The sequence below is a fragment of the Saccostrea echinata genome, unplaced genomic scaffold, assembly GCF_033153115.1.
Source record: "Saccostrea echinata isolate AGI-Se365-2 ecotype Australia unplaced genomic scaffold, CSIRO_AGI_Sech_v1 ptg000025l, whole genome shotgun sequence".
Classification (NCBI taxonomy): Eukaryota; Metazoa; Mollusca; class Bivalvia; order Ostreida; family Ostreidae; genus Saccostrea; species Saccostrea echinata.
The window spans coordinates 21,103,531-21,129,319 of record NW_026889774.1 but is presented as its reverse complement, the minus strand read 5'-3'; the positions used below and the strand labels follow the sequence as shown (position 1 = coordinate 21,129,319).

The 25,789-nt window shown below is 32.8% G+C and overlaps 1 protein-coding gene across 8 annotated transcripts in view; it reads right to left on the bottom strand.

Annotated features, from left to right (window-relative positions):
* LOC133192143 (voltage-dependent L-type calcium channel subunit beta-1-like) overlaps positions 1-23,001 on the bottom strand; it is a 36,740-nt gene extending 13,739 nt beyond the window's left edge. For 3 of the 8 annotated variants that reach the window (XM_061328029.1, XM_061328024.1, XM_061328030.1), the window contains exons 1-2: positions 22,743-23,001; positions 21,020-21,103 (exon numbers count right to left, since the gene is read on the bottom strand). In XM_061328029.1, coding sequence (XP_061184013.1) covers positions 21,020-21,103; positions 22,743-22,754 — 96 coding nt within the window. In that variant the 5' untranslated portion in view covers positions 22,755-23,001. Of the gene's footprint in view, positions 1-216; positions 358-2,680; positions 2,797-5,550; positions 5,650-5,784; positions 5,995-21,019; positions 21,110-22,742 lie in introns of those variants that run through there. The other 5 variants (XM_061328023.1, XM_061328027.1, XM_061328028.1 and 2 more) reach the window with 5 other exon arrangements.
* Positions 23,002-25,789: the final 2,788 nt, after the last annotated feature.

Sequence of the window (25,789 nt, the reverse complement as noted above, 5' to 3'; positions counted from 1 at the left end):
GTAAAGTTACTCAGTCATTTATTGGATTTAAAAGACAACAGTACAAACAACCAGAAGCATTTCAAATTGTCATCAACACCGAATAAAAACATGGTTATAATGAAATAGTAATTAAATCCAAAACAGTGCATTCCAACAGTACTCTATGGCATTAATGTATATTCAATGCCCTCCAAATTGCACATGCACATTAAATTGTCCTCACCATGCACTTACCAAGGAAATGGAGGATGAACTAAGTAAGAGATTGTATTGTTCCTGTGACTGGCTTCCTACAGCCACCATGATCTCAAAATACTGTCTTGTTAGACCTCACCAACTGATCTTATAAACCAATAACCACTTCATTTGCACAAACTAAGTCTGTGTTTCCAATCATATTTTTTGATATATGACCGATGCCTGGTTTAGACTTCCGAGATGACACACTTTCTAGGAAGCGAGTTAATCTGAAACCTTAGTTCAAATCAATATCCATGCATACTCGATAACTAAGGTCCTGGAGTAAGAGTCAGTAGGATAGAGATATCACCAAGTCTCTAATGATCTCCTGAAGAACTACCATTAAATAAACTCTCCAGTTCCTAAGCAATTAAATAATTTGGGCCACAGAGTTGTTTTGTCAAAGCTAGAAATGTCTAAACTAAATTATGACCTATCATCCTGCTCCAGCTGAATTTTGTATTTGGAAAAAAAAAGATATCTGTCACATGACCAGGCATCAATATGGCTTCTGATAGAAAAACAACAAATGTCTGTACTGAAACAAGGGAAGCTTTGCAGCAATACCGCATGCACTACTGCATTATGGCCTGAAAAATCAATATGTCTGTGACTGCCCTACTCTCTTAGTGATCAATACCTACTAAAAGGAGCAATTACTCATACCTATGTACTGACAAAGAGATTCACCCTAATTTCATCGAAGGATAAGCAATTATGTCAAAAGAAACTAACAGAAGGCAGAAGATCCCAAGCACATAGCTTACTAAGGCAATAAAGATAGACTACAAGGTTTGATTTCAGTTTGATTAACTCCTATGAATATTTTATAAATCTGCTCCTTGTGTAATAGCTTGGAATCAATAATTCACAAATGTGTGTCACTGCTACTACCATATGAAACAAAACACTTCCCAACTGATAATGCTAAATTTCCCTACACCATAAATTATACGATGTCATAATGCCAAAAATGCAAACTGCCAGTTTTCCATTCAATGGCAAAAGCTTCTATTTAATGGCCATTGCAATTCAAATTCAGACAAAAAAGAAAAAAATGCATTGTGATATTCTGAAGATAAAAAAAAACATTCATAAATAATTTTCAGTCTGATCTTGATGGATGGAGTGCATCCCATCTTAATGATATGCCAATCAATTCTGAGAGCTTCTGCATTTCATTCAAGGAGTGCAAACTCTCCTGTCTGCAGTCTTATACATGACTGCAGGATAGGCTGTCAGCCAGGAGCCTGTGAAAGGCAACGATTTCTTTCATGCTTCTGAATGAGATGCTGATGAGATATGGAGACATAAACAATCTTTCTTATAAAGCAGACTGGCAGTCATGTCTTAATCCAGCCTTTTCTGGAAAGCAATAAACAATCCTCCTTCAGTGGAAAAACAAAACATCACGTCACAAAAATAATCTACAGCGTATGGTTCCGTTTGCTCATCATGTCAACAACAAATTCAACAATATCATCTATGCCATAAATAGCTATACTTTGTTAAATCAATACAAAATTCTGTTTCTGTGAGAAAAAGATTTTTTTTTATTGCTTTTGGGAAAATGTGTTAATCAATCTGGTTACCATGCATATTGTGAAAGTTCAACATAAAATTATAAATGTGACCACTAATTCAGTAATTCAAAATTTTTTTCGCAGCATAACGTAGGGTTGGAGTGTTTCAATCAACACATAAGATCTTCAGAGGGTTTTTTTTATATATAAAGTTATATTACTTGTGTGAATAATCTGGGACATTTTCTAAAATGGATTTTTGTCTAATGTCATGTAACATTTCACACTGTGCACTAATCTTGGAGCATTCTCAAGAAAATGCACAAAAATACATCAAATAACTGCTTATATGAATTGAACAATGCATATCAGCAATCTCAGGATTGTAATACCTTAGGCATTAATTTATTTCATTCACAACATCTTTAACCTTATCCTTGCACTTGACCTACACCTCTGACCTTTTCTTCTGCCCACCTCTTCAGCAACATTAATAAATTAAAATTTGGTACTGTTTAAACACTGTCAAAACCTATCACTTCTTCCACCTTGATCTTTGACCTTTTCATCAAAATTTCTTTTTCCTCTGACTACTTAGTAACGTGGCAAGTATGAGACAGAAACTTAAGCTCTGTTAATAACACATATACAAGTTGACATTATACTATCTCCTGGGTAGTTTGAAAAGAAATTATCCTGTCAAAAGTACTTCATCATAATGATAATAATGATTCTGCATCTGGAAAAAATGTTTGACTTTTTACTGAAGCCGTTCCCTAGATTACAGAATATGCTCTCATTTACAAAATGCAATACCATTGATGTAATAAGAATAAACATTATACAATGGCTAACAATGTATAATCTGCAAAATACAACCAATCCATAAAAACTTCTCTGATAATCTTTAAGTAAATTTCCAGTGAAAATATTACCATCAAGGAATCTACATCACTATTGTGTTTCCTGATTCGACCCATCAGGAAAAGTTCTTCATTGGATACCAGCTTCCTATTGCACAATCATTCTTTATCCAGCTTAGGGTATCCACAACCATTGATCATGTGTAGATATATTATCAGTTCAAACCCTTCATCACCAGGGTCACTAACATTCCATCAAAATATGAGTATAAAATCCAAATTGCCAATTGTTGACATGCAGGACATGCCTACCACTGCCTTGAGCTTATCTACAATCATCTATTTCAACTTGCATTCATCATTAATCCAAACAAGATGATTTCAAAATTCAGTAAAAACAAAGTAATAATGAACAGAAATAATGGATGCTCCAAAATGGCTTCTGAATCTATGCTTAAATGCAAATTTCAATACAATATGGAGGCCTGTGTTCAGCAGCAATGGAAAAATCAATAAATACTATATTTCATGGACAAAAATTCTACAAATGTACCTCCAAGTATGGAGAGTTCCAATAAACTTGAATGTTTGTGTGATAATTTATGGGGAATGCTTCATACTGAAGTAGAAAACTTTCAATCCCAATGTAAACAAAACCTCAATCTCATAAAACATGAAAGTGATAAGCCTTGTTTAAAGGGTTTAAAAACTCAAAGCATGACAAGAAAAGAACAGGGCTTAAAACCTATTTGTATTGTAAAGTTTCATCATTCAGAACAACTAATTTGCTTCATATATGACTATAAAAATGTTAAAGCTGAACATGACTCATAAATAGGCATACGCCATATTAAACTTTCTATCGCCAATATCAGCACTGGGGTATATCCTTCGCATTCGTTACACCTGACTGCTTCATTGTCATGGGTAATGGCGTGGAATGGATGACATGTGTTCATGCTGATTATCTTGCATTACCTTTGTTTACATTTTATTGCAGTTTACGTGTATTTGTGTTTGTATACTGCACTGACCTGTGTAATTCAAGATTCCTCCGACTCTAACCCCTGCTTTTATATTTTGACAATAAAAGCAGGGGTTAGAGTCAGAGGAATCTAGGATTATGACCTGTGCAACTGTTTAAAGTTTGTTTGGTATCTTTCTCTCTTGTCGTGGAAGAAGTGCAGTTATTTTTTGTCGCTACAGAGTGTTTTACAATAGCTATGTAGCATACATCCATCTACACAGGTGACAACTGATTACACTGAACAGTGACTAAGTGAACAGCTTATATAGTCAATACAATGTATATCAGTTATCTTTCCATTTATAACTTTATCCATATATATATATAGATTGAATTCGTAACAATTGATCAACTGTCAAGCCATTGAAAAATTCATATTTATCTTTTAACCCAGAAAACTAAATGTGTGTACAGTTACCAACTAAGTGTTAGAGGGCATCATTTGACCTTTTTATCAATAGTTTTCTATAAACGTTCAATGCACAAATTCCATATAAATTTTTGTCTGACTTAAGCTGTTTATTTTTTCTGATTAACTAGGGCTGTATCAATATATCGATATTTAAGAATGTATCATATTGAAAAAATAACTTCCAATACGTATCGGACAGGAAGATTTTCTCATAATTCTGTGAAAAAGTTGGGAATTTCAATCACCAAAGGTTATATTTTCACCGTTTTGAATTAAAATTGATCAATAATGATATAATCATTAAGGAGATAGCACATCTTAGATAAATATTACAAAATACATAGACAACTTTATTTTTACATGTTGTTTTACAGTCATTAAAAGTTTGAATTTGATGTGTAATCTGTAGAGATAATGAGACAAGACCTTCAAAATGGATTATAAAACAATTAGTTTTTATAAAATTCATGCATTTAATGATTTAGAAGACTCTTTTGATAGACTTGTTCAAGAATCCAATATATCGGATATCACATTATAAAATATTGTATTGTATCGTATCGAATTTTTTTGCTCAATACACAGCCCTAGAATTAACATTATTGCACACATTAAACAAAATAGAAAATTTCTATTCTAAACAAAATGGTGTCACGTACATGAAAGACTTTAAAGTTAACAGTGTAAAATATATGCCCATGAATAATCCATAACTCCTAATCATGCAAAATGCAGTTATGTAATTTGGATGGACTCTAATGGTGTTACCATTGTTGTTTATAAAGCAAGGAACAAATCCATAATTTAAAGTTTTTAAAACTTGTCTTTAAACAATAACATCAACTTGTTATGAAAATGATATGAAAATTAATTGCACTAATTAACAGTTTTATTTAGTTGGCAGGAAATCGAAAATGTCAAATAATTTACTACACCAAACCATACAAGATTATCAAGCCATTTTTTTTAATATAACTGACAATCAACTATTCACTATCAAGTAAAAAGAATTCAATCCACTTAAAACAATGCACATTCAAACAACTAAAGGAAAGGAAATGGGCACAGGCATCAGCCAATAACTTTTGCATGCCAAGTATGTCAAATGGAAAACATCAATACATGTATTAATCTTTCACAACTATTCTTTTCATAACTACTTCCTGGATAATGTTTTGCCCATGTATAGTTTGTTTCCTGACCATCTCTCAGAGTTGTCTTTCTTTAATTACAAATAGGAAATTTTATCAGAACCTAAGTCACTGTTTTATGTATGTGCAGGAAATTTTTTTTATCTCCCTCCACTCAAAAAAGTGCACAACTATATAGAGTACACCATAAAGAAATTTTAAAAAGTTTAAAAATAAGTAAGCAAGTCAGTAAAAAGTTATATTTCATGCAGCGTCCCACAAGTCATCATATCATTTCTCTTCAGGCAAAATAATTTACTAAAGAATATATGTAGCAATCATGCACGGTGTGTGTGTACAAGCACAGACTTACAAAGCTTCTCTCAGTTTTGGTGAAGGTATTTTTCTTTGGCCTGTGTTTGTCTTGCGCCATTTGTCTACTCTATATCCTCAGTTCATCCACTCGAGAAAACTTCAATCAGAATAACAGATATATCAGAGAATATACTCCATACACACATAACACCATAAATTGGTGGATTTATTTTCACAAAGCTACAATTAAAGCAAATTCCTCTTTTATGTACTATACTCCAATTATCCACACCTATTTATAAAGCCTTCCGGATATATATGTTTACATTCCTCCGGTTTTATAATTTTTTTTTATTTTTCACTCTGAATGAATCAGATAAACAGCAGCATCATCCTGTTTTAAGCTGGGAACACTTGTCCTATTTTTCTTTTTTACCACTTTATGGGATTTCACCAGCTCAATATTTTGGCTGAATGTGTAGATAATATTATCACTGCTGATACTGAGGTGGCACCCATCCAGATACACAAAGTTTGTAAGGCACCAATCCTTGCCTGAGAATGCAGCGGCAGTGTGTTACAGGGATGATCCTAAATTGTTTTATCTACCACTAGGGGTCATCTCAAAGGTAGCCTACCTCCCCTGAGCCTCCGTTAATGAATACACCATGACACTAAACATATGTTATTCATATTAACATTTATCCATCAATATTTTATGTTGGAAAACTTAATATGGAGATTGGGGCTTCATTCTTGACATTTTTTATCTATTGAACACATACCATCACGTTATAAATATTGATTTCTATATCATGTTTTGAAAGTTGTTACACATTTTTGTACAATACATACTTTATGTACAATTCATAATCATGCAACTCTTTCTCTCTTGTATGTATAATATTGTATTACATGTATATGACCTTATATGACTATGCAAAATGTACTTTCTTGTTGCCCCTTGAAGGCCCTTAATTGGTAAATAAACAAACTGAAAATTGAAATTAAAAATTAAAATTCTCAAAGTTTATACATTATATTTATTTTCCACACTGTCTAAAAACTTTTGAAACATTTTTTTTTTGAGTTGCACATAATATATATATATATATATTAATACATTATTAAACCAAGATTCCTCCGACTCTAAACCTGACTTTTGTGACTTGTGCACAATGTCACAATATAAAAGTGGGGGTTAGAGTCAATATACAAGATGCATTCAAATGAGGGCTTTACATTTTCATCTTACTTGTCCATTCAGATATAGTGAGGAAAAGGAACTTGTCAACAGAAAATTTGCACTTCCATGAAATTATTTTTTCTAAAACAAGTCAGTTATTAAGAATTAAGGTAAATTAACAAAACTTTCTGTATAAACTTATCAAAAGGCTTTGGAGGGAGTATATCTTTTATATTTTACCTTGAAGTTGGTGAGATTAATATACTAGAATAAAAAGAGAGTGTTTTTAATTCTTGGGTTATGTTAATAAGCAAGCTTAGGATAATCATCAAATCTCGTCTGCTACGTTTCTTTTCCAAAATAAATTCCTGCTTCTTAAATTTGAAAACATTACAGCCAAACTTCTAGTCCATGTCAAAAATTTTACCATTTGTACAGGGAATGCCTAACCTTTATCTTGTGACAGACAGACACACAAGGGTAAAACCGTATACCCCCCTCTCCTTCAGAGTGGGGGTATAAAAAGGAAGTAAACATTTAACTACCTGTACATGGCAGATGCATTAGGACTAGCATGTATTAAAGAACCATTGTTTATACTTGATGTACATATTGTGTGGCATTTTTATTTTTACAATAAAAAGAAAAAAATGAATCCTTTTAAATCCAAAAAATAGAGAAACTACCCCAACAAAATCAAATACATTGACAGTAGACAGAAACAATATGCAAGTACGTGACCTAGACCTTGGACCCTTTAACCTCAGAATTAATTGGGGTTATGTTTTGTTATTACATGGATATACAATATTGAAATGAATCTGGAAATCATTTTACACCAAATATATGCAGTTGTTAACTTGACCTTTTGACCTCAAAATCAGTTGGGGTCTTTCTTCAGTTAAAAAGAGTCATAACTGTGTCTTTCATTGCAAAAACTCAAAGAGAACTAAATTATCACCTGGAAACCATTTTAAGTAAGTAATATATGAATTTGTGACCTTGACCTTTTGACCTCAAAATCAAAAGGTGTCTTCTTTAAGTCATAGGGAGTTATATGACATTTTACTGCAAAAGCTAGAGTACTTCAAAGATATCATCTGGAAAATAAAGTACATGTATACCATTTCATATGAAAATTTGTGACCTTGACCTTGGACCTTAAAATCAATAGAGACCTTCTTCAAGATATAGAGAGTTATGATATAAAATTTCATTGCAAAAGCTTAGGAACTTTTGTCAACTAGAAACAGACAGAAAGATAAACAGACAGACAGACCCAAATTAATATTCCTGCTTTTAGCAAAAGCAAGAGACAACTAAGCAAAACCTTGATAAAATTAGGACTATTAACGGAAACACTTTGCGCTCATATGTGTTAAATGCCGCAGAACTTTTGTTTAAAACCTTTTCTTCCTTCTTATTATGCAAATACACTGAAATAAGTTCAATACACCATAAAGAGAAACAAATGATCATAGGAGCTTCTACCTCAAAAGCTTGCTGAATTTTTTCACTTGCAACCTGTTAATTCCATCTAATGAAGTCACTCAGGACCTTTGTAGACTCCAACTTGTAAATATTGTATAGCAATTAGTCATACAAGTAATTGACTCTTATTGTTAGCTAAAATGCACAGGAGAATATATATGCTTATTCTGGTCACAGAAAGTCAATACTAACCTGAAGTTAGCTAGTTAAGAATGCACCTTATACATAGACATACTTCATGACAAGACTTATACGTATTGACCACACCACGGGATGTTTATTATATATACATGTATTCTATATTATCTATACACAAAACCCTTGATCTAAAAGACAGGTAATCAGATATTGAAAAGTTCACCTCCATACATGTTGTCTGCAAGTCTAAATCAAAGTACTGAAAGTACTGATGGGAGTTGATTTTAAGGACGATTTCAAATAAAATTTATGTTTGTAACCTTGTTTACAATTTTTGAAATTATGTACAACATTAATGCTTCTTAATTTGGTATGCTATAATCAAATGACTAAGAAAATGTCACTATTCTACAGAGGCAAAAAAAAAATAAGGCTTGTTTTGATTTGACCATTTTTTGAATGATATGCAAATACGTGTAAGATTTCTTCATTGCTCAAAATTTTTCAGTAATTTAATAAAGGTATTTTCCTTACCAAAAATTTGATTAAATGTGCCATAGTGACTTTTTTCGTCAGAATGTGATTCAAGTTGTTGATTCCAGTTGATATACATGTATATATATATATATATATATATATATATATATATATATATATATATATATATATATATATATATATATATATATATTCTTTGAATAAATAATTTTTAAGTGTACGTTTGAATTTACTTATAGAGAAATGGTGTACGTTTTGCTAATTTGCATAGGCGTCATATTGTTTTCAATATGGCAGATTTTTGTTCAATGCATTATAAAAGGAAAAACAAAATATAGATTAAAAAATATCATCAATTCGGAATGATTTTTTCCTCATTTGATTCTATCTTTTCTTGTGTCCTGTATCGGAATGCAATCTTTCGTTTACCATTTACAAAATGACGAAAGTTCCTTTCGAGTTTGAAAATCCAAAGCGAAGTTTCATTACAATGATATTCATGTAGAAAAAAATGTGGTGAAAGAGTTTACAAGGTCTTTATCAAGCAAATATATAAATATTTGCCATTTTCTGTTTTCTTCCTCATCTTGCGTGAAGTTGTGAAACTTGCAATTTCAGTTTCTAAGATACATGCAATGAGGTGCTTTTTTTTTTAAACTGAAAATCACTAAGACAGCTGAATTCAGAAAAGGTGGACAACGCTCCCAGTGGGAATTTTTTTTTACCTGAGAAAATATTGAACTTCATTACTGTCGAATATGATGAGGGATATGATCAAATTATATAATTATTTATGTTTCATATAAAAAAAATTTATAATTTATTTTTTTTCTGAAAAAATATCACATAATCAACACTCCCAGTGGGGAAATGCAGTTGTTACTGACCTGAGTATATATTGAACTTCATTATTGTCATACGATGAGGGATATGATCAAATAATTATTTATGTTTCATATAAAAAGATTGATAATTTAATTTTTTTTTAAATATCACAAAAATAATGAATATTCATTAGCAACGGTCACGTTGTCATTAATTCATGAATAAGGTGTACAACATTTAACCAAGTGATGTACTTTGACCAAAGTTAAATCACGACAATTACTATTTATATTGGTGATGAGAAAATTAATGGAGCAACATGTATACCAGAAATAGAGATTCTTCTCAAATTTATGCCCTCTTTGCAGATTTGTATTGTTTTTATAGATTTTTTTGAGATCAATCACTGTCTGTTATCTTCACCTTTTTCATAGTGACTTGGATTCACAATATACATCTTGTAAAGGTGGAAAAGACTTATCAGATTTTCAAGTCTATACCAATAGCTTATCTTTGATCCTACAATGTCGAAGTGTAGGGGAAATCTACCAAATTCAGATAGAACAGCAAATTTAGTTGCATATTTATGTACACCAACTGAAGTAATAATTTGCAAAATTTCAGTTCATCACAGAATAATTTGGACTACATCCTGTTTATTGTACCGCCGGAGTTGCTTTTTTTTTTTTTTAGTAAATGGGTTAAAATAACCCCAAATTTCATATGCATATAATAATTAAAATAGGGTTAATTGAATGATAAAAAAGTGAACAGTGGTTTTAATACCTAAATGTATTGAAACTATGAATCTTTTCTTTCTCTTTTTTAATTCATTAATTTATTTATTTATTTATTTTTTAATAAAGTTAATATACTTTGAGCGAAAGATAAGAGCATGAGAAATGTTACACTTAGGTATTTGTATTTAGACACACTATGTGACATAACAATGTATTTACATATAAATAAATTTCGTTTGTTTATAAATTAAACCTTATTGCATAGCATAATTCATTGTTAAATGTGTCATTTTTATTAATTTTTTTTTTAAATTTTTCTCTATAATATAAATAAGATTGCAGTGAGATTAAATATTTCATTACAGATATATTAAACCACAAAGCAACATATCTGGTCTTTACGAATCACACGGTTTTGTTTTAGAACAAAATGGGCTATTTCAACACCCCCACTCCATTCCAAAAATACACAAAGTACCCCAAATTAGCAAAATTCTGGATCCACTCCGAATTCTGTTCTATCAATAGTGAACTAATTGTTGAGACAATTACATGCACAGCATTCCTATAAAAATAAAAGTATTAAACAAGCCATCTCAATTACACATCTAATAAAAATTTATCCTGTGTATACTATCAAAAATTATCATTCCAGACACAAAAATAAAAGGCTGCTAAATTAAGTTTGTCCAGTAGGTCACTTCTGCTGCAGTTTGGAGATCTAATCTGGGGCTTTAGAACTTTACACATGTTAGAGATACTGAAGGCACATAATGCCCTCTGTGATAATCATCTTGCTCGCATATGTACATAAACATTATAGAGTTTACATCATTTGTCTGTATCAATCTAATTTTGTGTTCTCTGTATATACTGACATGCATTTAAACGTATGTCTGATTATTAATCCCTTTATTATGGGATTCACATTGTCGAAGCATGATACTGTAGTTACATGTTTATGCGTTGTCATAATCACGGGGATATCTTCAGCCTTTCCCTAAAAACTGATGAAAATGACGTATCTAAGCTATTTTAGGAGCGAGTTTCCTGTCTTAAAATTAGAATATATGTACTATTTTCTTATTCGCAATATCTGTAAAGCAATTTTCTTACATAAATATTTAGGTTTGCCGTTTACTGAGATTATACATTGCATTTTTAAATCTTTACACCCTGCTCAATTTGTAGGTTAAAACTTTAATTTCAACCTTTCTCCCAATTTTACAACATACTGCATTTAATCGAGGACACCCCCTTAGTGGCTGTTTGTCAGTTGTATGTATTGATGCGCCTCTGGCGCGCTGACTATGAGGAGTTGATAAAATCAACTCCCAAAAATGAATGTTTGATAAGATCATGAGCCAATTGTTTCAGCTACAGTTCTCTCAAAAATATAGCATCTGAAACAAGACTTCACTAGTATGCATCCCTAAATGCATCATCTAGAACTTTTTTTAATTTAATTTTTTTTTAATGCATGTAGGCCTTGCTTATTATTCCCTCAAAATGAAATTGGCAATTCACACTTGTCGACCTGTTTGAAGTCAGCTGACCTTTGAAAACCACCCTCCCGATTAATGCAGCTATTTTTTTTTTTTGAAAAATAATGCTTCTTTATAACAATCGACCACCTGGATCTGAAACATGAATTTCAGGATTACTGAGACAAAATAACATTAGAAAAATTTGATACCCCCCAGAATAGAAAGGATACTAAATCCTCCGTATTATTGGTATCTGGATAAACAAGGCTCCTCTGTATAAAATTATGACATTCGTGGCTAAGGACCTAGTAAGGTATTGGTTGACTGAGAACGAATACAAAACAACATTTTTGACACTTTAGGTTTTGTTTCCAACAAATATAAACACTCATTATAATGTTTACATTCAATTCAACACAGCTTTAAAACATGCAATTAATTGGTCAATAAAAATATGAACAAATGTATGGATGTTCAAGAGGGAAAACCTGAATAAACCTCCTGGAACTTCCTTTTTTGGGTGAACTCACTCTGAGGTACACCTCGAGAAAGAGGGTCTGGACTAATCAGAAAGCATCAACATTCCTGATCATTTAATAACAGACATATTATCAAGGCACCATCATCATTGAGTCTGATGAAATTCGACAATGTCTTTGCTTCTCAATGTCTGCTCCCTCTGCCTCAATACACTTTTCTTGACGAGATACCCTTTTTTATCTTAAATACTGACTGAAACTTATCTTGAAGTAAAAATTTCAAGAACAGCTGATTTCAAATCACAATATTGAAAATTTATTTATACAAAAAATTTTCACTTGAATCTTGCAGTTTTATCCACTTGTTGAAGTTACTAGTACTTTTCGACGTGACTGAATTTAGAAAGCCGGACCCCCAACCGGCAATAAATATATATCTCTCCTCACTTTGAATCATTTTTGTTATTTAAAAACGGGTAATTTGGACTTTCTTGTCACTGTCTGGACTGTATAAACATTTCTATGCAAGTTTCCAATGTGAAACTCATAATTTGTGGCAAAAAACTAACACACATCCATCTTCCGATATCATTTTTAACCATTAATTTTTTTTAAATTAGCACTCTCGAACTACTGATGAGATCTCACAGAACTGACAAAATTGAAGTGAATTTTGCAACAAGTACAGAAAAACTGTGTCACATCACATTAGTGAATTTATGTGAATACTGGAGGACAAATGCTCATATCAAAACATTTGTCTCCCCTTAGACTTATGGTAGACATACGTCTTATTTAATAGTCATACCACTGCTTATAAAAACACTGACAATTTATTCAGTAAGCATCTCCTGTCGACCTGTCATACCCGCCGTGTGCCCCTTGTCATGATCGAGCAACAAAAAAAGCATTACATCGGGTTAAAAACATCATGTGGCCTAGCATTAGAACTCAGTTTCTGCCAAAAACTAAAATATTTAATGAAGAAAACCAAAAAGTGAAGTCTTTCAAGATCTCTTGGACATTAGGACGTCCCTCACTATTACTAGATGAGGATCGAAAATATTTTGTTGCATAACTGCTTGTTTGGTCTCTTGTCAAGTGTAAATTCCAAATTGACTCCATAAAAAAAAAAGAGGAAGATTTGGAATGCCAAAACTTTTATGGTTTCTTATTGCTGAATCAAAAAAATCAAACAAAACATGAACATGAAAATGTGATATTTCAAGTAACATAAGTTTATATACATGTAACAGGTGCTACTTCCCCATTTAACTACCTTTTTCTAAAAATGATGTAAGTGAAGAGAGAGATACTATACATACTGTATGAAACTGAAAGTACATTTCAAATTTCTTTTTGATATTTTTGTTTGGCCAACCTGAAACTCAATCAAGCAACCTGAGACCAGTACTTAGGTTGCCCGATTAACAAATTTTAATCTAACGAGTGTCAAACACTGAAAATCCAATGATGTACAGGTAAACTTCGGTATCTCGACATCGGATATGTCAACAACCTGGGATATGTGGACGTCCGTCCGCGGTCCCGGCAGTATTTACTATATAAATGATTTGCAAAAACTCTGATATGTCGACCTCGGTAATCTCGACAACCCTGGTTATCTCGACGTATATTCACAGTCCCAAGAGCAAAATTTACCTGGTATATGTCGACATCGGCAATTTTCTGCTCCACTGAACCTAACTGTTTGTCAGATAGGGTCGCTCGTCACGCACAGACGGCTCCAAGTATCTCGACATCGTCAAAAATTCACACCTTTCACACCCATGTTTTGACTGCACGCTGCTTAATTAATTCTATAGACTGTGTTTGTAGGTGAATCCAAAGCCCCATCGGCATCTTTGAGACGTTAATTGCTTAATGTTCAGCTTGGGTAATATCACTGATAAATCTACACGATTCTGCTTAAATTTACAGGTGTTTATTTATGTCGAAACCTAACATAACTTTTAAAATTGAAAAAGATATTAACTAAATTACAAAGAATAATAAACATATTGAATGAATTCAAACTAAAGAATTAAACGATGTTCTAATAATATTTTGTAGTTAAAATGCATTCAACAGGAAATAATCCAATTAACGACACGATTAACCGAATCATCCGTAATTCATGCATCTGTAATATCACTACGTTAGTTTAGATACACAAATCTCTTTAAAAATTAATATTTATGCACATTCTTCCTGAATGAAATAAGAAAAAAAAAATTACGCATTTAATATGTTTTCGTATCTCGGATGTCGACTTTATCATGTTTATACGGTTCGGTTCCAAGTTTACAGAGCGCATTTCGTATCCTGTTCCGACAAAAAAGCAAGTAACACGCGAATGCTGGATGGAAAAATTTAGAACGATTTCGATAAAGAGAAAAAACAGGTTTTATATAAAAGAGTTTTAAAAATAACTTCTTAGATTTTTATTAAAAATAGAGGGATTGCTGAAATAAGTTGACCTACAGTCTATATTGAAGTCATGTACGTATAATAAGCTTATACACATGTATGTGTTTGGTTATGCAGTGAAATCTTGGATGTCAACTCTGATATCTCGACACCTCGGATATCTCGACATTTTCTGATGGTCCCGTCGATGTCGAGATAACGAAGTTTACCTGTACCTTGATTTTAATTCTATAGCGCCAGTCCACAACTTTTTGATAACCCCTCATTGATATATAAATATTGAATAAATTATGGTTTAAATTAATAAAATCCCTGTAGAAAACCAAGCCACTATGGAAAAAAATATTTTAAATTTATAACTTTCTTCAAAACTGGGACTGGGATACATCAAATCAGTCCTATCTGTCTAGTAGTTCAAGTCATATTGCTTCATCTGTACAGTATTTCACTCCCACATTTTAAAATCTTATTTTTTTTTTTTTTTTACAGATGTTGTGATCAAAACTGACAGCTGCAAAATTTAAAAAAATCTTTTTGTAAATAAAGCAATAATGATCAAAACCTGTTTCTTAGAAAAATAAATTATTCAAGTAACATGCTTTTTACTGCAGTAAAATGTTGGAAAGGTGGTAGAAGATGGCCTTCATCACAGCTGGTCATCATTATCGGACCCCATGTATTTTACACTTAACTTCTCCCCCTTAATTGCTGTATGTAATGAGAACAACAGTGCCTGATTATGACTGATGGTACACATTATTTTCATGTGCAGTATCAATTATGCATGACTAGGGAGAGCTGTTGTAACAATGATTTTATCAATTAGATTCATCTGTTGCCTCTGTATCATTGGCATATCCCAATTCTGACTCACATGGGGCAATGTCTGCATGTAAAGCCTGGGTTTTTCAAACGTGTAGGCTATGCACATGCCTACCATTCAAAAAGGAAAGTTTTAGAAATCCATACATGTAAAATGCAATTGTTGGAAAGATCTACCACAGACTTTGTCCATGTTTTTTGACAAAACAATGAAGATATTAACCATGTTTACAGAGCCTGGTATTTTGTTTTCTGGTTGCCAAAACTTTGATTACAAGCCATTTTTTTGTCATATTTATGCATTAAGGCCTAACAAAATTAATAACTTGGTTCTCAGGCCAGTTTTCTCAAAAATAAATGTGGGAGGGAGGGTTTTTTCCTTCTTACACCTCATAAACAAGAGGCCTATGAGCCACATCACTCACCTGAATAACTTTGGCCATGCTGTTCTTTACCAGATTCCCCCCCCCCCCCCTTGTAATACCTATTGTGGCCCTGCCCTACCCCGAGTGTCATGATTTGAACAATTTAGAATTTACACTACTAAAGGATGCTTCCACATAAGTTTCAGCTTTTCTGGCCCAGTGGTTCTTGAGGAGAAGATTTTTAAAGTTTTTTCTTATATATTTCAATGTAAAACTTGGATTCCCTATTGTGGCCCCACCCTAACCCGGGGGTCATGATTTTAACAATTTAGAATCTACACTACCCGAAGATGCTTCCACATAAGTTTCAGCTTTTCTGACCCAGTGATTCTTGAGAAGAAGATTTTTAAAGATTTTTCTTATATATTTCAATGTAAAACTTGGACTCCCTATTGTGACCCCGCCCTACCTCTGGGGGTCACGATTTTAAAAATTTAGAATCTACACTACCCGAAGATGCTTCCACATAAGTTTCAGCTTTTTTGGCCAAGTGGTTCTTGAGAAGAAGATTTTTTAATGTCCCCACCCCATTTTTGTCTTTTCTTGATTATCTCCCCTTGTAAGGGGACTTGGCCCTTTATTTTTAACAATTTAAACTCCCCTTCACCAAAGGATACTTTGTACCAAGTTTAGTTAAAATTGGCCCAGTGGTTCTTGAGAAGAAGTTGAAAATGTGAAAAGTTCACAGAGAGACGGACGATTGACAATGGGTGATCAGAAAAGCTCACTTGAGCTTTCAGCTCAGGTAAGCTAAAAAGATGTGGGATTTTTTGATTTTTTTTTTTTTTCAAAACTAGCAACTTTTAATCAACAGTGCTTCAACACTGAGAGTAGGAAATCAAAATCATTTATTTCCTGCTTCTTTCTCTTTTCTCTTGCATTTTCTACATTTGGAATTCTGATGATACGTGAAATGAAACGACAGCATCCTTACAACCAGACATGTTAAACTTACAGAATCCGACACTTGTAGTGAAACGTCTGGTCAATTGCTTACATATCACAACTAATTTAAGAGTGTTTCAGCACTATAAATAGTGCTATGATTTCATTTAACATTGTCAAATTTATGAGTCTTTGGTAGGGGTGAAACGATACACCTCCTTCACGGTTCGATACGTATTGTATAATTTTGTCTCGGTTCGGTTATTTTCGATACGATACATTTTGATAGAAGGAAACAAATTCTACGTTGTTTTATGCTTTCTTTTTCTAAATTTAGTCACATATTTTACGAATTTTATTTGCAAATTGACTAGAAGAAATTGATTAAAATTATTTGACTGTCAAAAATTATTTTACAAGCTATCAGTCATCAAAAATTTACGTTTTCTATACTTATTTATTCTGAGTAACGTGTTATACCTTATGCCAAACCCGACTGAATAACGATCCCGACCGAAAAATGAACCGAACCGAAAATTAGAGATTTTGCACTGTGTATCAAACCGAGAAAAAATGCCGCGGTGCATCGATACCGCGGTGAACCGTTTCACTCCTAGTCTTTGGTTTACCCACACTAAATGAAATCAGCAATTTCTTGATGAATCTATCTGGAAACGTCCAAGTTTCTAGGTTGAGGGAGCCATTTTTGACAGCGTTATTGAGTTCTAGCATGGAGCAACCTTGAGAAACCATGTGCCATGGAAGTATTACAGTCATTCCCTTATAAATTTACACTGAAATCAAAGCCATCATGACCAAACTTAAACTTGACGCCTTAACCTGTTAACTCGATGGCCAAATTTGCGATTTTTAACTAGACCAATAGCCTGGATCAACTTGTTGTTTGTCGAATGGTTTACTGATGGAAGCATCTAAAATGTGGTCAAAATGCGGTCGGTGATTTTGTTTTGTTTTGTTTTTTTTTTTTGCAAGTGCATGAGAGAAATTGTATTTTATTCATTTGAGGATAAAAATGGGAAATGCTCATTGTTATATGAGATGTGGGCTTGCCTGAGAACCAAGTTATTATTTTTTTATGGCCTAACCAAGACATAATTATAGGTATTGAACCTCAAATCTTGCAATCCATCAATACAATTTCAGTGCACAAATGCACAAAATTATGATTATGCTGCATCTACCTTTTTTAAGGGAGAGGACTGAAATAGGCTATACCAGTTCCCCAATCCCACTCACTTTTGTGAATAAAATATATATTTTATTTTAAATAAATAAATCAAACCTTTTAAGTGTCATATTATGATCTTTATAAATAACTGGAAAAAAGATTTATCCTACATTTTGAATGAGCAATGAAAACAAAGTTTGTTTTTTTTCCTTTTCATTTCATCAGTGAGATTAAGGTACTATCATAATATTATTTCCTTTGGGCAAATGAACCTCAACTTTGACTTGCCAACCTGCAAAACTTGCTAGGTCAAAATTTAAACATAGGTAATCAGAGATTACAGAGCTCACCTCAACGAATGTTGTCTTTAAGTAAGGCAAAGTCCCACACTAAACAAATAATCTAGGAGTGTGCATCCCTAGATGCAACATTTACGCAATTTTGGTCTGATAGGGCTTGCAGTTACTTGGGAATAGATTTATCTGAAAACTTAAAACTAGTCACTCATCCAGAAAATGCAAGTCAAATCCAGCGTCCGAAGCAAGTTTTGAGATTGTTCGTCCCTTGATGTATCAACCATGCAAGTTTGGTTCAGATAAGCCTTATAGTTACTTGGAAATGAGATCTGCTTCAAAAACTTTAATCTGGTTACTCATCCGGAAAATGTAGGTCAGATCCAGCATCCGAAGCAAGTCAAGTAGTGTGAATCCTTAGATGTATCATCCATGCAAGTTTGGTCAATATAGGGCTTTTAGTTACTTGGAAATGGGATCTGCTACAAAAACCTTAACCTGGTCACTCATCTGGAAAATATAGGTCAGATCCAGTATCCGAAGCAAGTCCAGTAGTGTGCATCCTTAAATGTATCATCCATGCAAGTTTGGTCAATATAGGGCTTTTAGTTCCTTGGAAATGAGATCTGCTCCAAAAACCTTAACCTGGTCACTCATCCGGAAAATGTAGGTCAGATCCAGCATCCGAAGCAAGTCCAGTAGTGTGCATCCTTAGATGTATCATCCATGCAAGTTTAGTCAATATAGGGCATATAGTTACTTGGAAATGAGATCTGCTCCAAAAACTTTAACCTAGTCACTCATCCGGAAAATGTAGGTCAGATCCAGCATCCGAAGCAAGTCAAGTAGTGTACATCCTTAGATGTATCATCCATGCAAGTTTGGTTAATATAAGGTTTATAGATACTTGGAAATGACATCTACTCCAAAAACCTTAACCTGGTCACTCCTCCGGAAAATGTAGGTCAGATCCAGCATCCGAAGCAAGTTCAGTAGTGTGCTTCCTTAGATGTATCATCCATGCAAGTTTGGTCAATATAGGGCTTATAATTACTTGGAAATGAGACCTGCTCCAAAAACTTTAACCTGCTCCAAAAACTTTAACCTGCTCCAAAAACATTAACCTGGTCATTCTTTAGCTGAAATTGCAGCATCTGAAACCTTGACTGGTACAATGAAAAACACTAGAAGCATCCTCCATGCATCTCTGACTAATATAGGCCATAGAAGTACTTCAAAAGAAAACTGCTCCAAAAACTTTAACCTGGGACGCCGACGCCGAGGGTATTACATAAGCTCCCCCAACTTCGTTGAGATGAGCTAAAAAGCTGTTTTTACAAAGGATGATTCACATTGGCATTGAAAAATCCCATTTCCTTTTTTTTTATTCTAGTTGTTCAAAACTTGGTATGGTCCCTTGTTTCAATGTCAATTTCTCTCTCTCCCCCACCCCTCCCCCAATAAACAGAGATAATTAAGATGACTGCAAAGCCCTACTATTGCAGTGCATATTGTTCCATCCTAATTGCTCCATGGCAAAGCCCTACATGGTTGCTGTACATACGATAAATCATATTTCAATTATGTTCTGTTCTACTCTGTAAGCAAGAAAGTAGAGATGTAAACAATATATTCTTTAAAAAATTGTCAGAGTATACCTTTTATAGCTAGTGTGAAAGAGGTTATGATTACTGAAAGCTTATTCTGTAAGACTTATCCAGTAGGGTTTTCAAATGAAAAAAAAAATATCTAAAATGTTGAGATTGGAATTTTAAAATTTCTTTTTTTTATTCTTAAAAAAAATAATTAAGATAATTTGCAGCTTTTTATCAGAAATAGTCACTTGCCTGATCAAACAAGTATATAAATTAGGGATGACAATTTGTAACCGGTTTACCGGTTACTAGGTCGGAACAATGGTAATCTTTTAGAAAAACTGTAATCGGTTAGTCAGAAAAAATCAAAATTTGTGGAAATTTGAACGCAATATTAATTAAAGAGTCAAATAAAAATTTCTGAAATGTTAACATTTTCATCTATCTACTGATTTAAGTCGATTTGGAGATAATTTAAAGGCTCTCCAGATTGACATCGCAGGGTAATGGTCAGTTTTTCTGATTTGTTAATTGCTGTTTTAACACCATGTTGTTACCCAGTTTGGCTTTATCAGTAAGGCTGGAGAAGGTAATAAAAAAGTCAAAAAGGCTCAAGTAGTTAAACAAAAGATTTGCAAAAGGTTCAAACAACTTGCAGAAATTGGCTCTGCAGAGACACGTCCACCAACAAACGCAAAATGGTGAAATTGGTAAAATGTTCAAACAACACTATCTAATTTTTTACTTTCATTTCTTAAACATCAAATTAAGATGTAAGCAAAACCAGAATTCATTTCACCCCTCTAACATGTCTAAATTCTCTTTTATTATTGAGATACCAAAATTCAACTGTACACTTTTAAACATGTACTCAGTCTAACTCTGATAAAATCTAATGTGTTTGTTGCAAAATTATAACTAAAAAAAATAATAAATTATTGCCAAGAGAACTAAAACAGAGATAACCAAAGATTACATAGCTCACTTTAACAAAGTCTTACACTAAACAAATATTGTTTAAAGCAATATAAAGTACTAATATACCTGTTTGACTATTCTTGATGTATCAGAAGAGGGCCTTGTCCCATCAGACAACTTAGATTTACTTCTTCTTTTGGAAATAACTTTCTGTGAATGAAATACAAATACAAGATGTTCATCTTATTCTAAATGACTAATGACTATCAAAGGAAAATTCTGCAAAATAACATTCAACAATTTTCACCATGTTGATCAAAATTGTTTAAAGCTATATTTGGCGTATCTGAGCTAAAAAATAAAATACAAGTGTGACGCCACCGGAATTTACGGTGCCAGTCTCATTTATGCAGCGCTGAATACATCCGGTTTGTCAGTGAGTAGACATGGTAGACATTTTTTCCCGTGCGTCTGGGACGCAGTCCATCAACGTTTCCCCCCAAAACGTCTGGGACACTCCAATACTGGTTTTCATGGTGCAAAGGTGCAACGATGTATGTTTTTTCTTATATGTGAAATGTATGTTTTTGTAAAATTATTTTCTGATCATTATTTTCGAGAAAAACTTAATTAGGATTTTGGTGAAGTGTGTAAGATATTTGTATGAGAGTGAATACTGCTAAATTTTCTAAATTATTTAACTAAGTATTATTTATTGTTATTTCAGTTGTTACAGTCATATTTACTGCTACATAATAAAGAAGTAAAGCTGCAGGGCGTTTTTACTCCGATGACTACGAAACAATCCTGTGGCAGATCAATGAGATTGAGTGAAGATAAACATGATATATGTTATTTACGTTCAAATTAAAATTTTCACTGATTTTGAACTTGAATATATAACCTCATGTTTCCATAGTTAAATTGGTTTTAAACTGTGTCTGCTAATTAAATGTGGAGTCTGTAAATAAATTGGTTATTGTTTTAAATTTCTAATCTTTGAAATATGATTTATTTAAATTGTGTAATTTACAGGAAAGTCGTGTCTTTATATAAATTTAAGTAACAAAACAAATAGAATTTTTTTTTTTTAATTTTAGTTAGTCTGAACTTACAAAAAAAATATGCCATACATGACTTTAACACACAATGTTGCAGTTTAGTACTAAACTACTAAACAATGAAATCTCAATGGTCAGTCCAATTAAAATTAGCTGTGTTCTGAATCAAACGGTATTGTTGTTTACTCTGGCACTGGAAGAGTTACCTCCCCCAGTAAACATAATTTGCATACTTTTTTCCCTGTTTGTACCTTTCAACTCATTTATGTGCCTTGTGCAATTAGAACTTGTGAGAAAAATATCAAATATTGAGACCAACACCCTTTCGTACATTTGTGGTGGATAACGAAACAACCACAAGTCTGAATATTGACTATGTTGACCACAATAGGGGATTTTTGTGTACGAGTTGACTTTTTGTATACGAGTTGGTTTGTGTACGACTCGGTTTGTGTACGAAGTGACTGGACACCCAATAGGGTGTATGAGTCTTGGTTTATTAACAAGTGATTTGTCACTCAGAGATCTGTCATTAGTTATCGCAGTGAACTAAACAAATGTACAGTAACTGATTTAGTGCGTTGAACTTTCCAAATGTGCTACAGCACCAAGAATTTCATGATATAAATAAAATCTATCTTTCTAGATAGTACACACTGATATATACAGCAATGGATGCAACGTACACTTGTCAACATTTTGCTTGGAGTATACATACACACATTTAAGACAATTCGTCGAAGCAGCATTTCTTTTCTTTACCTTAATTACTGTGTTTGACATTTTACCTGTGAAAGCATGCTGTTTAATACTGAAAGGGGCAATGGTTTTCTTCATGCCACTGCCTTAAGCCTTCGTCCCAAAAATCAGCCATTGGATTCACTCCTTGTTTAGAAATATATGTTGGAATAAAATTGTAAGGTTACTACGTACAAGTCCGCAATCACTGGTTGCTTTTTTCCATCGAAAAACGACGCACAATACGAAAATACACAAATATCAGCTTCTGTCGAGACGGTATCCGCAAATGGGAACCGAACGGAATTGTGGGTCAGTTACGTCATATCAACATTGACGATGGTTTGCGAAATTTGGAATCCCATTATTATTTAAAACATTTATTCTCTTTTCCCCACTAGAGAAATTTGAACAAATATACAGTTTAAAATTTTATGCATATATGCTTTCAAATCCGATATGTTTTGTCAATATTTTTTTTTTTGGAAAAGTAGCTGGATTAAACCCTGAATAGTACACCGAATTTGATTGGATAGTCTTCCGATTTCCGCAGCAGAGATTGGGGGGGGGGGGCAGAACTTGAAAATGGATTTTCTAGTTAATATCATGGACCAAAAGCATTGCTTCAGGTCTGTGTTAATATAAACCTAATAACAATATCGATGACAGTGAACTAATTTATGTAAATTATTCAGTTATTTCTGAAATATTTAAGAATGATTAAAATTCATTTGTTTACCCAGGGACCTATATACTTAGTATATAGGTCCCTGGTTTACCCAGAAAAAAAAAATAAAAATTAGTATACAGTTCCCTGGTGCCATGTTATAAATTAGTTTAAATAAATAGCACTACTCCGCAAATGGACTGGATTTTTCTCTCTTCTTTGAAATTATTATTATAATAAAATTAATGATAATTTTGTTGATACAATTTTACAAAAATAAAAAAAGTGCAATGTAATTGACTGGTACCCCCTTTTTTTAATTTGCAATCATTGAGAGTTTATTTCTTTTACTTGTCTTTCAGTATGAATATTTACACATCGTTCTTTGAAAACTGTGCAGTCTGTTAGTATTGGTAAGATAAGAGTTGTGTTCTTTCAGGTACACTATATTGATACTAGTATAATTGACGTACATCTATTGATGTATTTTTAATAAAAACGAAGGAAAATGTAAACTCTTCATTCCCAATGTAATATGTGAGACCACAACTGGATTTTTCTATGATGCATTTGTTAACTTGGATATATTTGTTTTATATAGTTCATACTGAACAGATTGTAAAGATGCTATTTATACAATATAATACTATGTAGTATATAAATTTGTTTGATATAAAATTGTCCTAAAAACCATTATATTATCTACAGAATTTTTCAAAATCTAGAAAAATATCCACGCATTTGATAAAATTATCTAATCAATAAGTAAAATTTACATAATTTTCTTTTTTTTTCCACTTTGGGTAAATATGCAATGTTTATTATAAATAAATGAAAATTTATAATTAATCAAATTCACACGCATGAAGCTTTGAACTAGAGGATCACAGATTGATATTCCATGGGATAATTCTACCTGTTTTTTCTTCTTTTTTTTAAGGGTGGATGGGGGTGGGATAGGGTGATTTCAAATAGGCAGTACTACACATAAATAATATCAATAATTTCCTTTTCACTTGGTCTGTTTGCACATTAGACATGAAACAACTTTAATACTGGAGAAGATGGTCCTTTAAGTGAATTACATTCACTTAAAGAGCCATCTTTAAAAAAAAAAATGTTTGCTTGCCTTCTCCCGACCGACTGATTTAAAATGGCCGGATTCAAAAACTTTTTTTTTGACCTCCAGGAAAAGATATTTTTTCTCTTCTATGGAATTCCATATACGTCAGCCAACTGCTTACTACCAACTGCTCACTGCTTACTGCCAACTGCTCACGGCTTACTGCCAACTGCCACACATATTTGAATAAATTTTCATGATTGATATTTATGTGAATTTTCATAAAACCAGGCGCGGATCCAGGATTTTTTTTACAGGAGGGGTCCACCCGAGTAAAAAAAATCCAACCCAGAAATTAAAAACAAAAACGTAAACTCCTTTCCTAAACGTAAAAAACCTATTTCGGCGGGGGGGGGGGGGGGGGGTTGACATCTTATGCTTCATATCTATAACTTTTCATATCAACTTAACACGGATCCACGTTTTCTAGGGGGGGGGGTCCAAGGTCACCGTGGCTTTTAGTTGGTTTAGTATATACATTAAATAACTCTACAAATTCCAGAGGGTGGTCTGGACACCCATCCACCCCCTCCCACCGACCCCCCTCTAGATCCGTGTATGTAAAATATAACTTATTTGGGAAAATAAAGAGATATAGATCTTTAATTTGAGAAAATATTTCACTATAGAAATTAAAGGAAAATGGAAATTTATTTTCAAAACATCTTCCCCCGAGAAACAAGAGATCCTTTTTTTTCAGTTTTTAATCATTCCAAAGGTTTTGTTGTCTCAAGGGGATGGGGGGGGGGGGGGCACGTGTTTCTGAAGATTAAAAACAGGAAAATAGTCATTTTATTACCAATTTCAAATGAGATAACAAATAAAAAATGTACTTTATCACTTTATCAATCTCATATGTTAAATTTTACATAAGTAAAAACATACGGTGAGATTTAACAGTCATTTATCCATTTTCATTTTCATGAGTATTTGAAAATGGTAATGTTTTCAGCCTGATTTCAATTGATAAAATTTTCTACCCCCTTATGAAAGGAATTGTAAATAAAAGTAATTAATTTTTTGTCACTGGTTTTTAAAATTAGTACAAATGAACTTTTCTTTGCTTTCAAACAAGTTTTTATGTCCAAATTGCCGTTTATATTGAATTAAATGGATGGAAAATTTAGGCGGGAATCGAGAGTTAGTGTGCGTAGTTCTTACAATAATAACAAAATTTGGCGGATTTTAAAATATCGAATAATATCTTTCGGATGTTCTTTTTACCCTAGGAAAAGTACCTATGTGTGGGAATTTTTATATGTGTCTTATGTAAATCGTTTTAATGGGTAATGTTCGATCTGTTAGAT